At 58.2% G+C, this 17,512-nt stretch overlaps 1 protein-coding gene across 3 annotated transcripts in view; it reads right to left on the bottom strand.

Annotated features, from left to right (window-relative positions):
• Positions 1-17,512, bottom strand: part of CCM2 (CCM2 scaffold protein) — a 56,875-nt gene that overhangs the window by 23,741 nt on the left and 15,622 nt on the right. For 2 of the 3 annotated variants that reach the window (XM_062179042.1, XM_062179041.1), the window contains exon 2: positions 7,572-7,745. The exons of the other annotated variant lie outside the window; for it this stretch is intronic. In XM_062179042.1, the coding sequence (XP_062035026.1) occupies positions 7,572-7,745 (174 nt within the window). The remainder of the gene's footprint in view (positions 1-7,571; positions 7,746-17,512) is intronic. 3 annotated transcript variants of the gene reach the window in all.

The raw sequence follows: 17,512 nt of genomic DNA, 5'->3' as shown, positions 1-17,512 counted from the left end.
TCTCTGCCTCTACCTCTCTATAACTCTGCCTTTCAAATAAATAAATCTTTAAAAGAAAAAGATTTTAAGTATTGTTTTTCCTGCTCATACAGATTTTAAAATAATCTTGTTTATAGCTACAAAAAATTTTATCGAGAGCTTGACAGGAATAGTATCATTCACTTTTTTTTTTTTTTTTTTTTTTTGGATAGGCAGAGTTAGACAGTGAGAGAGAGAGAGACAGAGAGAAAGGTCTTCCTTCCATTGGTTCACCCCCCAAATGGCCGCCATGGCTGGTGCGCTGTGCTGATCCGAAGCCAGGAGCCAGGTGCTTCCTCCTAGTCTCCATGCGGGTGCAAGGCCCAAGCACTTGGGCCATCCTCTACTGCCTTCCCAGGCCACAGCAGAGAGCTGGACTGGAAGAGGAGCAACCGGAACAGAACCTGGCGCCCCAACCAGGACTAGAACCCAGGGTACCGGCACCGTAGGCGGAGGATTAGCCTAGTGAGCTGTGGTGCCAGCTAGTATCATTCTCTTTTAATCACTTCACATGAACTTGGAGGGAATTGACACATGAACTCGGCTGGGTCTTCCAATCCATGAACATGGTATGTCTCTCCATCCATTCAGATCTCTGCTGGTTTCCATCCATGCTGTGTCCTTTCAGCATACAAATACCATACATGCTTTGTAACATTTATACTTAAATGTTTCAGTTTTTAGCAACTGTAAGTGAAAATGCATTTTTAAACTTTGGTGTTCACATAGTCCTTGTTCCTTTATCTTGTTTTCTAGGTTTTTATCAGGAATAGGTGTTGCATTTTCTCAAACACCTTTTCTATGCTGGTTGATAGGATCATGAGGTTTTCCTCCCTTTGCTTGTTAAAATGATGGGTTCCATTTTTTAATATCCAGCCAACCTAGCATCCTGGGAGTCAACCCCACTGTCGTGGTGTAAACTTCTCATACGTTACAGAACGCTATTGGCCAGCATCTTGAGAAAGAGCTTTGTGACTCTATTTTATTTATACTGTTTTCGTCTGATTTTGTATGAGGGTGATACTGCCTACAGCAACTGAGTCAGAACGTGTTCTCGCCCTGTTTTTCTGGAAGATATTATGTAGAATGAGATAAGAGTTTGTACAGAAATGGTGCTAATTCTTTAAAAGTTTGCTAAGACTACCTGGTGAAATCATCTGGGCCTAAAGAAATCTTTTACGGAAGTTTTCATATTTTTAAAAAAGATTTTAGTTAGGGGCTGGTGCCATGGCGTGGCAGGTTAAGCTGCTGCCTTGAGATGCCAGCATCCCATGTGGGCGCCGGTTCATGTCCTGGCTGCTCCACTTCAGATCCAGCTCCCTGCTAATGCTCCTGGGAAAGCGGTGGAAGACGGCCCAGGTGCATGGGCCCCTGCACCCACACAGGAGACCCAGAAGAGGCTCCTGGCTCCTGGCTTTGGTTGCAGCCATTTGAGGGGTGAACCAGCAGATGGAAGATCTCTGTATCTCCCTCTTTCTGTCTCTTAACTCTGCCTTTCAAATAAAATAAATAAATCTTAAAAAAAAAAAAGATTTAGTTAGTTATTTGAAAAAATGAGAGAGGGACAGAAGGCAAGAGGTCTTCCATCCTCTGGTTCCTTACCCAAATGCCACAACAGTCAGGGTTCATCCAGGCCAAAGCCAAGGGCTGGAAACTCCATCCTGGTCTCCCATGTGTGTGGCAGGGAACCAAGGACTTGGGCCATCCTCTGCTGCTTTCCCATGTGCATTACAGGGAACTAGATCAGAGACGGAGCAGCCAGGCCTACCAGCACTCCGGTATGAGATACTGGCGTTGCAAGCTGCTGTTCAAACTGCTGCACCACGAAACCAAGCACTGGCAGTTTTCAAATTGGATGATGAATTTCTGTGCTAGGTCTAGGGCTACCCAAGCCACCCACCACACCTGAGACGCGCAGCGGCCGGGGGCTCCAGGAGCTGGTCCATTTCCTGGCCGTGCTTCTGTGTGCTCCCCCGCAAGGCCCTGCATGGAGGAATGCCGCCGCTCCCTCTGCTGCCCAGGCTTCTGGCGAGAAACCTGCTGTGCTCCGAGCTGCCCTCCTGGAGCGGAGCGTTCACGTGTATTCACTCCTCAGAGGCTTCACTCTGCTGTGTCTCAGTGTGGATTCTGTCTGTGGTTGCTTGGGGCAATGCCGCCCTCACAAAATGGATCTCTCGGCCGCTCATTTGTCCAATCAGAGACGTTCCAGCCATTCCAACCCGAGCGTCCTCCCCTCCATCGGGGACAGGACTGGGGTCAGCCAGCCCGTGCTGGCTGTATCAGGCCCTCGGAATCACTTGGTCTGGCCTTTGCCGAGGCAACTGCAGGTGGGACTCGAAATTCCGTAAGTCTAGAGCAGGCTCATTCTTAAGCTGACAACTTTGTGTGGCCCACGAATGATGCTATAAATACCCACAGGGCCCTGGCAGGAAACAGGCTCCCAGCCCTGCTCTAGGCCCTCAGGGGGAGGGGCGCACCACCTCCTCACCCCAGCTGGGGCCGCCCTGGACAGCTGGGTGGGGGGTCTGCTCTTCACAGCTGGGTGTGGCAGCCCCTCGGGGGTCTCCACTGACACCCAGATCCTCCAGGGCTCCCTAGGGGGCTGCTGCCATCTGGCAGGGATGAAGGCCCTGTTGCCCACTCGGCCTGCCCACTGGTGGGCACGGGCGGGCCAGTGTTTCCGGTCATTCTTGGTGTCCCTGGGTTGCTGGCTCCTCGGCTCCCAGGCTGGGCTGCGTGAGGCCAAGGCAGAACCTCAAACCTCGCCATGCGGCCAAGTTCCCGTTCCCTGGGCCTGCAGTCCCAGCCAGCCTGCTTTCCAGCTTTTGGAGGTCCTCTCACGGGGCTGCTTGCAAGACGTGCTGGGAGACCACACGCACTGCCCAGCAGGACGGACAAGCTCGTCTGCTCCGCCTTCCCTCAGGACAGGGCCAACCGCTTGCCTGTTTCTCTGGGGGAGCCCTGCTCCCTGTGCCCGTTCCGACGCCCCCGCTCTCCGACAGCCGGCAGCAGCTCGTCCCCACACTCGTCCCCACACCCACGGCGAGGCCCGCACTGCCCTCCCAGAGACGCTGGCCTGCTCCTCACATCCTCGTCCTCTATTTTATGATGGAGGGGGATTTTATGTTTTATTCAATGACCACGTACGTTTGAGCGTCTTCCTATAAATCCGTGGGCTTTGCACCAACGCTGTGTTATAACAGGTGAGTCCGAGGGACTTCGGCACTGCACCACAAACACACACCTCCCCCGGCGACTTCCCGACAGGCTCAGGTGCTGCTGCTTTCCAGACCTGGGCCTCGTGGGGGCGCCGTCGAGTCCATCAGGGAATCCTGCAGCACGCTCTGGGTTCCGAGCTGACAGCTCCCTCCCACTCTCCTTCATCTTCAATCTTCATCCCACGGTGGCAGCTGGAACCTCCCGGATCCGTCTACTTTCTTTGTCTTCTGGTATTCTTCCTGGGAGTTTTTTTGACTTTTACCTTCCAACCCCTCTACTGAATTTTTTAAGAAACACACTTCTAACGCCAACAGCTCTTCCCTCACTTTTTCTTGATTTAAGTGTAGAATCTCGGGGCCAGCGGTGTGGCACAGCCGGCTAAGCTGCCGCCTGCAATGCCAGCATCCCATGTGGGCGCCAATTCCAGTCCCGGCTGCTCCACTTCTAATCCAGTTCCCAGTTAATGAGCCTGGGAAAGCAGCAGCAGATGGCCCAAGTGCCTGGGGCCTGCACCCACATGGGAGACCCGGATGGAGTTTCTGATGGAGCGAGGACAAGCAGCCTTAGGTCCGTGCTGACCTCTCTCCCCTGCACCCAGCAAGCAGGCCCCTGTTTCTCTGCCTGCTAGCACAGCCCCCCCTGCCTGCACTGCTGGACTCACCACCAGCGGAGGAGTCCAGCTGTCAGCTCCTCCCAAGCTCTCTCCCCTCTCCCAGCTCAGCAGCTAGGCCCCAGGGTCCAGCCCCAGCCCAGCCCCTCCCAGCTCACCCTGTGACCTCCCAGGACCTCACGATCCGGCCTGAGCTCCCCCTCCATCTCGGCAGCCCAGCTCAGCTCAGACCCCCAGGCCCCTTCCCGCCACTTTGTGCTATAAGAACCGCTAGTCTGTAAGGGAGGGGCTCGCTCTCTGCTGCACCTACACCTGGGACGGAGCCTCCCCCCCCCCCCCCCCCAGCAGACCTGGCCTGGCTGTGGCTGCACGCTCTGTCTCTTCTCCTGACAGTTTCAGGCTCCTGGCTTTGGCCTGGCCCAGCCCTGGCCATTGTAGCCAGGGATGCAAGATTTCTCTTTCTCCCTCTCTAACTCATCAAATGAATACATCCTTTAAAAAATAAAATTAGGGGCTGGTGCTGTGGCATAGTGGGTAAAGCTGTCGCCTGCAGTGCCGGCATCCCATATGGGCACTGGTTCAAGTCCCAGCTGCTCCACTTCCAATCCAGCTCTCTGCTATGGCCTGGGAAAGCAGAAGATGCCCCAAGTCCTTGGGCCCCTGTACCACGTGGGAGACCTGGCTCCTGGCTCCTGGCTTCAGATCAGCTCAACTCTGGCTGTGCAGCCATTTAGGGAGTGAACCAGCAGATGGAAGACCTCCTTCTCTCTCTCTGCCTCTGTGTAACTTTGCCTCTCAAATAGATAAATAAATCTTTAAAAAAATAAATTAAATTTTAAAAAGTAGAATCTTGTCATTTCACCATCAATATAACCACTTAAGTTTTGAAAATAGTAAATAACAGCTTTGTATATAATCCATGAGATTTAATGGAATGAAAAATTCCCTTTGCCGAGTGACACCAGAGCTGCCACATGCTGTAGCACAGCACAGCCCTACGTGCATATGGCTGTGTGCGTGTAAACACACCCAGAGCACTGCCAGCCACAGGAAGGCACACACCAGCAGCTGGGGCAGCTGACGCTGAGCGGCTGTGACACACAGCTGGGACGGCTGACGCTGAGCGGCTGTGACGCACAGCTGGGGACTGACGCTGAGTGACTGTGACACACGGCTGGGGACGGCTGACGCTGAGCGGCTGTGACGCACAGCTGGGGACTGACGCTGAGCGGCTGTGATGCACAGCTGGGGGCTGACGCTGAGCGACTGTGACGCACAGCTGGGGGCTGACGCTGAGTGACTGTGACGCATAGCTGGGACGGCTGACACCGAGCAACTGTGACGCACAGCTGGGGGCTGACGCTGAGCGACTGTGACGCACAGCTGGGGGCTGACGCTGAGCGGCTGTGACGCACAGCTGGGACGGCTGACACCGAGCAACTGTGACGCACAGCTGGGGGCTGATGCTGAGCGACTGTGACGCACAGCTGGGGGCTGATGCTGAGCGACTGTGACGCACAGCTGGGGGCTGACGCTGAGCGACTGTGATGCACAGCTGGGGACTGACGCTGAGTGACTGTGATGCACAGCTGGGGACTGACGCTGAGTGACTGTGACACACAGCTGGGGACTGACGCTGAGCGACTGTGACGCACAGCTGGGGGCTGACGCTTAGCGGCTGTGACGCACAGCTGGGACGGCTGACGCCGAGCAACTGTGATGCACAGCTGGGGGCTGACGCTGAGTGACTGTGACGCACAGCTGGGGACTGACACTGAGCAACTGTGATGCACAGCTGGGGGCTGACGCTGAGCGGCTGTGACGCACAGCTGGGGACTGATGCTGAGCAGCTGTGACGCACAGCTGGGGGCTGACGCTGAGCAAATGTGATGCACAGCTGGGGATAGCTGACTCTGAGCGACTGTGACGCACAGCTGGGGACTGACGCTGAGCAGCTGTGACACACACCTGGGGGCTGACGCTGAGCGACTGTGACGCACAGCTGGGGGCTGACGCTGAGTGACTGTGACACACAGCTGGGGGCTGACGCTGAGTGGCTGTGACGCACAGCTGGGATGGCTGACGCTGAGCGACTGTGACGCACAGCTGGGATGGCTGACGCTGAGCGACTGTGACGCACAGCTGGGGACTGACGCTGAGCGGCTGTGACGTACAGCTGGGGACAGTTGATGCTGAGTGGCTGTGATGCACAGCTGGGGACTGACACTGAGCGATTGTGACGCACAGCTGGGGACAGTTGATGCTGAGCGACTGTGACGCACAGATGGGGACTGATGCTGAGTGACTGTAACGCACAGCTGAAGGTGGCTGACACTGAGCGGCTGTGATACACAGCTGGGGGCTGACGCTGAGCAAATGTGACACACACCTGGGGGCTGACGCTGAGCGACTGTGACGCACAGCTGGGGGCGGCTGACACTGAGTGACTGTGACGCACAGCTGAAGGTGGCTGACGCTGAGAAACGAGCAACTGTGACGCACAGCTGGGGGCTGACGCTGAGTGACTGTGACGCACAGCTGGGGGTGGCTGACACTGAGTGACTGTGACGCACAGCTGGAGGTGGCTGACACTGAACGACTGTGACACCAGCTGCTGTGCACAGCTGACAGCTGAGTGCATCCTGCGTCTAGATGTGGCTGCCGGAAGACAGCGTGCCATGCTGCACCAGCACAGCCTCCTGACGGCACCAGGAGGCCACATCCAGTCACCCATCTGTCCCGTCTTAGCTTCTGGGAGTGTGCTCTTTGTGATGGTCACACACAAGCACCAAATCACCCAGCGACGCGTCAGGGGATCTGCGCCTGTATTTTACAGCTTCTTCCCTTATCTTCCACATGGTTGTTTCTTCATTCACACTGAATTTTTGGGTTTGTCTTGAGCTCTGACTTTTGGTTAAAGTCTTCCCCTGAAGCTGCAAGGAGGCTTGGAAAGGCTGGGGAAGCCACACGCGGTATGGGCGTTACCAATGCTGGGGCACCCATCTGGCTGGGGTGGTACTCCTCCGGGACCCCCAGCCAGTACCCTTCCACAGTCATCCTGGCTGCAGGCATCCTGGAGGCTGTGGGGGGGTCCCCACCATTGACACTTGCATCTTTGGCCTGTGTACCTCCCTCCCAGGGGCTGGGGGTGAGCGAATCAGAGCTGGGCCATGTGACAGCAGAAATCCTTCCTACAGGCATTCAAGCTGCCCACGCCCCAGCAGCCCCTGACCCCGTGCCCAGCACCAGCCTTGGAGGCAGCCACGTTGGCTCCAATGCAGCCACGTCCCCCCAGCAGCCCCTCCTGTGCATCCTGCCATCTCCTCTCCCCTCCCCTCCGACTCTGTGGTCCTAGGGGAAGGACTGCCAGTCCACCCTGCACATCACATGGCTTAGGGCACAGACCCTTCACAGCAGCCACCGAGTCAGGCCTGGGGCCCCAGCCCTTGCGGCAACCTGCGCCACAGCCCTAGGGCCTTGTCCAGTGACTCCTGCCCTCTGCAACCTGCAGGAGACCTGAGCTTCCTCCCAGCCCTACAACCCTCTGCCAGGGCAGGAGCACAGCCAGGCCCTGGAGAAAAGCAGGTGGAAAGAACCAGAAGCAGCAGTGAGAGGCAGGGAGCTGGCGTGGGCCCTCTGGTCACTGGGCAGCTCAGCAGGGCCGGCTGGGGGAGGGGCCGGCTGGGGGGTTCATGCGAGGCTCTCACAGCTCGGGACCACTTACCTTCACCTCCTTCTCAATATAGTCGCTCAGCAGTCTGTCTGGCTCGACGCGCTCGGGCAAGGACAGCACCACAGTGTGCAGAGGGCGCCTCTCTGTCACCTTCTCATGGGCTTTCTTATCTCTACTCTTTTCACCTTTTAGGAATACTCGTTTAAATGGCGACACAATTCCAGGCTGCAGGCAGAAATGGCAATGGTTGGAGTTCATTACTTACAGGTGCTTTGCAAGTCCCAATGGCTAACGCACAGAAGTAGCCGAAAGCACTTCCAGGGTCCCCATGCAAACCAGGTACAGAAGAGCGCACACGAGCCCTGGGCGCCAGGTCCCTACACCTGGGAAGGGGACAAACAACATGGTTCCAACTCCTCCCCCACCTCAGGTCCCTGAGAAGGCAGCCAGGAAGCATGGCCGGGGCCGGCGTCCCAGCAGCCAAGGTTGGCTGGGACACGGCTGAGACACGGCTGAGACATGGCCAGGACATGGCTGGGACACAGCCGGGACACGGCTGAGACATGGCCAGGACATGGCCAGGACACGGCTTCTCACCCGATGCTTCCCTCTGGTCAGGCCTCAGGGTTCCAGGCGCCACATCTGGAACTTGAGCACCAAGGGGAGGACAAGGGGGAAGCGATGATTGGCGGCTGGCTGGACCCTAACCCTAACTGACAGCCTCACACCTCAGGCAGCCCTACAGAGGGCTCAGAAGGCTAATCCTCTAACCAAAGGAGAGAGAGAGAGAGCGAGCGAGCGAGCGGGTGGACACAAGCCTCCCCTCTGGAGCCCAGAACACCGACGCGGTGCCATGGTGAGGCAGCAGCCCAGTCCTGCCAAGACCACTCCTGTTCTGTCATCCAAAGGAACACACACCCAGGGAAAACAGGACCCGACGCACGGCCTCGGAGGCGCAGAGCCCAGGGAGAGGCAGTGTCAGAGTACTGTGTGTGGCTCCCACCAGGGAAGGCTCGGAGGGCAGTGACGGGCTTGCCCCTGGCACCGGCACACAGAGAAGCAAGACGCCAACAGCCAATTGCCTGTTAAAAGCTCTCCCGTGCATGGGAAACCTGGCCAGTGCCAGGACCTGTGGGCACCTCGTCAAAGCCAGCAGCTTCAGACGCACAACCACAGCCCAGGGGGGTTCAGTGGGATTCAGCAGCCGCCCCCCCCTCAAGGGGGACACTCCAGCACTAGGGCAGAGGTCAACAACGGAAACCCCTACAGGTCCCTGCCCTGCCGTCCCCAGTGGCCGAGGACACACGACCCTGCTCCTCAGCTTTGCTTGGACGCCAAAGCCTGGGCCCTCTTCTCCCTGGGTCTCACCCCACTGACCCGTCAGCACTGGCCGGGGAGCAGGAGGTTCGCTCTACAACACAGAGTCCCGGCACCTCTGAGCCTCGTCACCCTCTCCCTGGGCCCCTGCAGCTCAGGGCCCCCTGACAGCACATGCACAGGTTCCAAGGCCTGACCTTGACCTCTGACTTTGACCTCTGCTCTAGCACAAGCAAGCTGGTGGGCGGAGCTCTTGCCATCTCCACACAAGTTCAGGACCCTGGCAACACGTGACACACTCTGGGCAGGCAACAAACAGCGCCCCGGCTCACAGTGGCCTGACTGGAACTCTGCATCTCCACGGAGAGTTATCTGGACGTAAACCTACTTACAGAGCCAGCAGCAGGTGGACTCACGACGGTTCAACTTCTGACTTCCCGAGTTATTAACTCACTTATTTATTATTACAAGTTTAGCAAGTTATAAAGTGCATTTTTAATTAATTTACTTATTTGAAAGACAGAGAAAGACACGTCTTCCATCTGCTGTTCCCTCCCCAAATGACTGCGAAGCCAGGAGCTTCACTTGGGCCTCCGGTGTGGCTAACAGGAACCCAAGCACCTGGGCCATCCTCTGCTGCCTCCCGTGTGCACCGGCAGGAAGCTGGGTCAGCAGCAGTGTGGGACGGGGTCCCGGGCACTCTGACATGGACGCAGGCTCCCCACGCAGCAGCTCAGCCTGCTGGGCCACAGTACCCACCCCCGAGATGCAGTTCTGACTTAGCAATATTTTTGACCAGCAATGGGTTTGTTGGGCTACAACGTGACACTAAGTCAAGGAGCCCAGGTTTGGCCCAGGTCCTTGGGCCCCTGCACCCCTGGGGGAGACTCAGAGAAGCTGAGTCAGGGAATGAACCAGCAGATGGAAGATCTCCCCCACCCCCTCTCCCCAGTCTCCTCCACCACGTAACCCTGATGGTCAGTTAAATATTTTTAAAAGAAAACAGGAGTGTCTGGTAAGTCAACAGTTACTTTCTATGATGACTTTTTTTAAGATTTATTTATTAGAAAGTCAGAGTTACATAGGAGAGGCAGAGAGAGAGAGAGAGAAGGAGAAGCAGACAGAGAGTGAGAGTGAGAGAGAGAGAGAGAGAGAGAGAGAGAGGTCTTCCATCCACTGGTTCACTCCCCAGATGACCGCAAAGGCTGGAGCTGCACCAATCTGAAGCCAGGAGCTTCTTCCAGGAATCCCATGCAGGTGCAGGGGCCCCAGGACTTGGGCCATCTTCTACTGCTTTCCCAGGCCACAGCAGAGAGCTGGATGGGAAGTGGAGCTGCCGGGACTTGAACCAGCACCCATATGGGATGCCGGCACTCAGGCAGCGGTTTTACCCACTACGCCACAGCGCCGGCCCTCCATGACGACTTTAACCTTGACAGCACACTGGCAACCCATCTCTCCTCTGCCTGCCATCATCACGCAGGTGAGACCAGAGCCTCAGCCTGGTCCACACATCGCGACCACAGCCTGGGTATCACTGGCACCCGCGTCCCGTGAGTCCCTCACACGGGCCTGAACCCACTCCTGACCCGGAACATCCACCTCCCCGAAACAGCCTCTCTCATCTGGAGCAGCGCCCCTCCCCTCTTGCTGGTGGTGGGGAGGGTCACAGAGGGATCCCCGTGACACAAGGTCCTCAGGGCGGGTGACAGCAGGGCCGGCATGGCTTGCACACAGGCCTTCATCAACTTTTCTCTCTCGCATTTTTATAATTGAAATTGTCTATACGACTACACACGTGCAGAGGACAGAGCTGAGCCTCCTATGATGTCCAGGACATAAACTCAGGAAAAGGCCCGAGAACCAGCGCCCAGCAACACTGGCTGCGGGCGGCTCAGGGCTCGGGGTCTCTGCTGTAAGGAGGCGGGGAGCCCTCCCCCAGGACATCCTCCACGCATCGTGGTCCTCAGCCCCCCACCAGCTCCGCATCCTGGGGCGAGCACGGGGCAGGGATGCGTCCGGAGCAGGCAGCAGCAGCGTGGGCTTCCCGGGAAATGTCCCCCGTGACCTGGCAGCCGGCAGCCACGGTAAGAGCCGGGTTCATCGGCACCCCTGAAAGCCACTGTCTTCCTTCCTGCCGGCTCCTCCCGGGCTCCTGGGACTTGCAAGGTCCCGTCCCGGGGCTGAGGGACACACAGAGGCAAGTGGCTGCGCGCCTGGCTTCAACAGTCTCACGTGCACAGAGGGAAAGCTGCAACCCCAGGGCCCACTCCTCCTCGTCACCACCCCCGCGGCAGGGACGGTGCTGGAGTGCTGATGGCAACAGCACGGCCAGGCCGCACGGCCCAGTCTGCTTGCTCTGGCAAAGCTGCTCGTCAGCCTAACTGGTTACTCACGGACACATGGCAGCAACAGGAAACCAACCCTGAACCAGAGACTTGCAAAACCCACCTCTAACCAAGAAGCCACACCAGCCAAATCAACAGGCCCACAAACCACATGCAACGTACACTGTTATTTCAACGCTGATGTACAGCTCATAAAATTATAGTCCGCACAGAGAATTACAGTCCGTGCCGGGAAAGAGCTGGGTCCCCAGCCTGCAATCCCACTCCTAAAGAGAGAGCCCCAGAAATCAGGGGGAGGCACAGCTGAGCAGGGAAACCAGGACGACCCCACAGCTGCCTCTCAGCACCCAAGGGCCTGGCCCCCTGTGACCCCAGCGGCCAGCACACAGCCTGCCCGGGGCTGGAGAGCCGTCAGCGCTGCGACTGACCCTTGCCGTGGGTGGAGGACAGACAGCCTCTGCCCTCCGGGATGCCACAGTCAAGCAGGAGAAGTGAGACAGAAACAGGAAGTAAACAGCCAGCCAGGCTACGCCGCCCCGGATTTGCAGGTGCTGCCCTGAGCAGATGATGCAGCCCCTGCTTGAGAGCAGCAAATTCCGCTTACGCATCCCGAACCCACGGCCCCACAGACGGAAAACTCCACAGCCGACCTCCTGGGACAGAGGCAGGGAGAATGCAGGCACACTGAAATGCTGTGGACAATCACCTCCGGGCTAAGTGGCCAAGGTGCACGTGCAACACCAATGACGCTCCTGCTGGGAGTCGGATCCCACGCCCCAGATATCACACACGCAGACGCAAGCATTCCGAACTCCGAAAAAATCCCAAACCGGGAACATTCCTGGTGTTAAGTGTCCAGATAAGGGACACGCAGCCTGCAATACCGCTATACACACCACGGCCTCCCTGCACACACTCGACTCCCGCGTCACCCTGGAGAAAGTGCTAAGAGGCCCCCAGCACGTCCAGGGGTGTGCAGGCCCCCGTGTGTCCCGGAGGAACAGCTGCAGGTGGGTTTGACGAGACAGTGATGGCCTGCGTGTCCTTAGTCCAAGCTTCAGCCAGCGTCTCGTGAGCACCCTGCAAGTGCTGGACACTCGGGCAGTGACAGGGAAGGAGCCTCCACCCGTCCCAGGCACCTCCACCTAAAGGGAGAGACAGGGGCCGGTGCCGTGGCTTAACAGGCTAATCCTCCGCCTTGCGGCGCCGGCACACCGGGTTCTAGTCCCGGTCGGGGCGCCGGATTCTATCCCAGTTGCTCCTCTTCCAGGCCAGCTCTCTGCTATGGCCCGGGAAGGCAGTGGAGGATGGCCCAAGTGCTTAGGCCCTGCACCCGCATGGGAGACCAGGAGAAGCACCTGGCTCCTGGCTTCGGATCAGCACGATGTGCCGGCCGCAGCGGCCATTGGAGGGTAAACCAACGGCAAAAAGGAAGACCTTTCTCTCTGTCTCTCTCTCTCTCACTATCCACTCTGCCTGTCAAAAAAAAAAGGGGGGGAGAAACAGGGACTGGTGTTGTGGCACAGCAGGTTAAGCCACTGCCTGTGATGCCTGCTTTCCATATGGGTGAAGGTTCAAGTCCTGGCTTCTCCACTCCCAATCCAGCTCTCTGCTGTGGCCTGGGAAAGCAGCGGAAGATGGCCCAGGTGCTTGGGCCCCTGCACACATGTGCAAGACCCAGAGGAAGCTCCTGGCTCCTGGCTTTGGCCTGGCCCAGCCCTGGTCGTTGGGGCCATCTGGGGAGCAAACCAGCAGATGGAAGATCTCTCTCACTCTCTCTGCAGCTCTTTCAAATAAATAAATCTTAAAAGAGAGAGGGGGCAGTAACACCAGGATCCACAGGGACAAGAGGAGACCCGAGCTCAGCACGCAGGTCTGAGAAGGGCACTCAGTGTGGCTCAGCTTCAGCAGAACAGAGCGAGGGGCTGTCCCTGCAGAGGGACACCTGCCACCTCCCATGAACCACAGACGGTGGGTGCCTGTCAGGGGCGCTGCAGCCCTGCCCACCAGCCAGCCCCAGGCTCCCCTGGCCACACAGACCAGCCATCGCTTCTTTATTAGAAACACGAAACCCTGTGGTCGGCAGGATCTTTCCTTGGTGCCCTGGGAGGCGAGCGGGGCTCCCAGCAAGGCAGCCAGGGGCCCCCCTCAGCACTGCTGCCTGTTTGCTCTCCTGCGACAGAGGCGCCACAGAGCGGGGGGAGGCTGGGGGCCGCAGGGGGATCCTGAGACACAGAGCACAGGGCGGGGGAGGCTGGAGGCCACAGGGGGACCCTGCACACAGAGCCACAGGGCAGGGGGAGGCTGGGGGCCACAGGGGGACCCTGCACACAGAGCACAGGGCGGGGGAGGCTGGGGGCCACAGGGGGACCCTGCACACAGAGCCACAGGGCGGGGGGAGTCTGGGGGCCACAGGGGGACCCTGCACACAGAGCACAGGGCGGGGGAGGCTGGGGGCCGCAGGGGGACCCTGCACACAGAGCCACAGGGCGGGGGATGCTGGGGGCCACAAGGGGATCCTGAGACACAGAGCACAGGGCAGGGGAGGCTGGGGGCCCGCAGGGGTGAGATTCCAGGCACAGGCCCCGCCCGTCTCAGGTGTCCTCCTGATGCCACTTCCCACCTGGGATCTCAGCCCCCGCTGACCGCACAGCCACAGGAAAGGGACATTCCCTACAGACACAGAACCTGCGCTCCCACCAGCCGCCCTCCGCCCACGCGCTTGGTCAGAGGCTGTCTGTGAGTCCACCCGGTCGCCCAGAGCAGGGGCACAGGACCAGGCCTCCACCGGCACACAAGGCCAGAGCGCTGGGGAGCAAACGTCACCCCGGGACCCCAGCCCCCTCAGCCACCCTCCCACGCGGGGCCTGGACCCACCTCCCTCTCCATCAACGCTCCGTCCCAAACTCTGCAGAGGGCCGCTTGGGGGAATTCTGGTTCCTCCTTCTGCCGACACTTACTGGGTTTCTCTGCTCACTTCTGAGCTGGCAGGAGGCTCGGGAGATGTGAGCCCTCCCTCTGAAAACCCCAGTGAACAGGAAGACCAGAAACCACAGCTTCCTCTGCAGAGCCCACTGAGGCTGTTTACAGTTCTAAACGTTGAACAAGCAGCTGCACGCACAGAGGGACACCGAGCGAGCCGGTGAACCCACTCCCACAGGCAGCCTCATCCCGTGCCGGCAGCCGCTGGCCCACGCCGGCGTGCACGTGTGACCGTTCTGCGCGTTCAGATGCCGGAGCCAGACGAGCGAGGGACAGCCCCTCCCCAGGGACACGGAAGGACAGCCCCGACACGTCACTCCCACCTCGCGCTCTATGGCAACGAGACTTTGCAAGGTGCTCAGTCTGCAGGTGCCTCCACCACCCCCAGGCCTTGGGCGTGAGTCACCACTTTGAACTCCCCTGAGCAAGCTCCACCTCACTTCTTCAGCGGTAACTTCCTGGTCTAGGAAGGGCCGGGATCTGCTGCTGGTATAGGTCCTTGTGACGTGGAATATTCCAGAAGAGCTTGCAAACAGGACAGGACACTGAATTAAACGTTCTGACTAACCAGAGTGACGGTCGATGTCCCAGATCAACAGACACGCCGGCTACAACGCAGGTGCCCTCGCCCATGATGGGCTCCAGCCTCCCCGAGCCGTGCCCACTCCCAGCAGCCTGCGCCCGGGCAAAGCCGCCTCGGGCAACGCCGCCCGGTGACAAAGCATCGCCTCTCTTGGGTGCTTCACGGAACGCCGTCCTGAAAGCGAAAAACAGCGGCCGTGTCGGGAATTTCCACGCCGTCACCAGGCCCAAAGATCAAACCATCCTGAGACGAGCCCAGCGTTAGAGGAGACCAACCAGCGTGCCAATTCTCAACACAGCTCCGCCTGTGAGGACGCGGACTTCGCACGGTTCAGCTGCACTCATCCGAAAAAACTGAAGTGCGAGAGGTCCTGATGCTGCGGACTCCTGACTTCCCAATGACCCTCTGGTGCACCCATCACGAGAGCACCTGCCCGGATGCACAAGGGACAGGCCGCAGCCAGGCCTGTCTGAATGGACACAGGCGTCACACAGCCTGTCACCCACCTCCCCTACAACCCACAGGGCAGCCGCAGCTCAGTCCTCTTCCTGACAGCTGCCCCTACAGAGCACAAACAGGCAGCCCCACCCACTGCAGCTACACACAGGCCTGGGAGAAGGGAGCCTTCCAAGGAAACAGAGCCACAGCACAAACACCAGTCAGCACGTCCAGGGTCGCCCAGAGCGAGCACGAAACAGAGGAGTCCAGCACAGGAGCCCGGAGCAGGGAGCCACGGCACAGGGACAGACCAGAGCCATGCTCACAGCACCGCCCACACCAGAGGCTCACTGCAGGGACAAGAACCCAGTGCAGTGCCAGCCAGAGCTCTGGGGGCAGAGGGAAGGGCCCGGCCCACACCCACCTGCTTCTCCCCACGAACACGCCATCCGCGTGACCTGAGAGGCACACTCCCTCGAACCGACTGAAGCACAGTGTCGGCCCCCCAGGAATCCCATCGTCAGCAAGAGAGACAAAGAGCTACAGTCATCACGCAACACCTCAGACTGCAGCAGTGGAAACTGTGGAGATGCGCTTCCTTCTCCCGATGGGAGAACTTACCTGTGGCCTTGGCTTTGCCTCTTGGCCACACAACCTAAAATACTTACTATCTGGCCCTTCAAAAAAAGATTTATTTACTTGTTTGTTTGTTTGAAAGGTAGAGTGACGGGGCCTGGCACTGTGGCATAGTGGCTAAAGCCGCTGTCTGCAGTGCTGGCATCCCATATGGGCTGCTCCACTTCCAATCCAACTCTCTGCTATGGCCTGGGAAAGCAGTGGAAGACGGCCTAAGCCCTTGGGCCCCTGTACCCGCATGGGAGACCTGGAAGAAGCTCCTGGCTCCTGGCTTCACACCAGCTCAGCTGCTCAGCTCTGGCCAATACTGCCAACTGGGAAGTGAACCAAAGGATGGATGACCTCTCTCTCTCTCTCTCACTCTGTGTGTGTGTGTGTTAACTCTTTCAAATAAATAAATAAATCTTTAAAAAGAAGAGGAGAGGAGAAAAGGCAGAGTGACATAGGAAGAAGGAGAGAAGGAGAAAGAAAGAGATCTTCTACCCGCTGGTCCACTCCCACACCCAGGACTGGGCCAGGCTGAAGCCAGGAGCCAGGAACTCCGTCCACATCTCCCACGCGGGCAGCAGGTGGCCATATCCTTGAGCACAGAGGCAGAGGCCGAGGCCGAGGCGGGACTCAAGCCCAGGCACTCCAGGATCCCACCTGGCGGCCGAGCCCCCTGCGCCTCCACCTGTCCTCCACGTGAACTCTGCCCACCCGTCCTGGCCGCCGTCTAGGAGAACGGCAAGAACAGAGTCCAAAGAGAGACACAAACATCGGCAACCAGCGAGAAGACTTGGCTGTAACAGCAAGGCTGCGCATGGAAGGATCAAACCCCAGACAGGCTCTCCTGATCAAACTGCAGGATTTCAACAGAACTCAGCTGCCAACGAGGGAGAACCAATGTGTCACATGTGCAGGGAACACGGTGACCCTGTCACTGTTCCCAGGGGAAATCATCCCAAACCCAGAGGTCAACTTAAAACCAAACTGCTGGGCTGAGGTCTGGCACTGCGGGTTCAGACACCTCCCGGGACACCTGTGTCCCAGCTCCGCTTCTGGGCCGGCTCCCTGCTAATGCACCCTGGGTAGCAGCAGGTGATAGCTCAGCAACAGGGCCTGTGCCATCCACAGGGCAGACCTGGATGGAGCTCCAGGTTCCTGGCTTCGGCCTGGCCCGGCCCTGGCCGTTGCAGTCATTCAGGCAGAACCACTGGATGGAAGATCCCTCTCTCCATGCAACTCTGCCTTTCAAGTAAATAAATCATCTTAAAAAAAAAAAAAAAAAAAAAGGCCGGTGCCGCAGCTCACTAGGCTAATCCTCCACCTGCGGCGCCGGCACCCCAGGTTCTAGTCCCGGTTGTGGCGCCGGATTCTGTCCCGGTGGTTCCTCTTCCAGTCCAGCTCTCTGCTGTGGCCCGGGAAGGCAGTGGAGGATGGCCCAGGTCCTTGGGCCCTGCACCCGCATGGGAGACCAGGAGGAAGGGCCTAGCTCCTGACTTCAGATTGGCACAGTGTGCCGGCTGTAGCAGCCATTTGGGGGGGGGTGAACCAATGGAAGGAAGACCTTTCTCTCTGTCTCTCTCTCTCATTGTCTAACTCTGCCTGTCCAAAAAAAAAAAAAAAAAAAAAAAAAAAAAAACAAAAACTATGTGACTAACAGCCTAGACATCCTTGATGATAAAAAATTTTCATTTTGAAAGAAA

Source organism: Lepus europaeus, chromosome 20 (assembly GCF_033115175.1).
Source record: "Lepus europaeus isolate LE1 chromosome 20, mLepTim1.pri, whole genome shotgun sequence".
Lineage (NCBI taxonomy): Eukaryota > Metazoa > Chordata > Mammalia > Lagomorpha > Leporidae > Lepus > Lepus europaeus.
The sequence above is the reverse complement of the archived record's forward strand: the minus strand, read 5'-3'. Positions and strand labels throughout refer to the sequence as shown.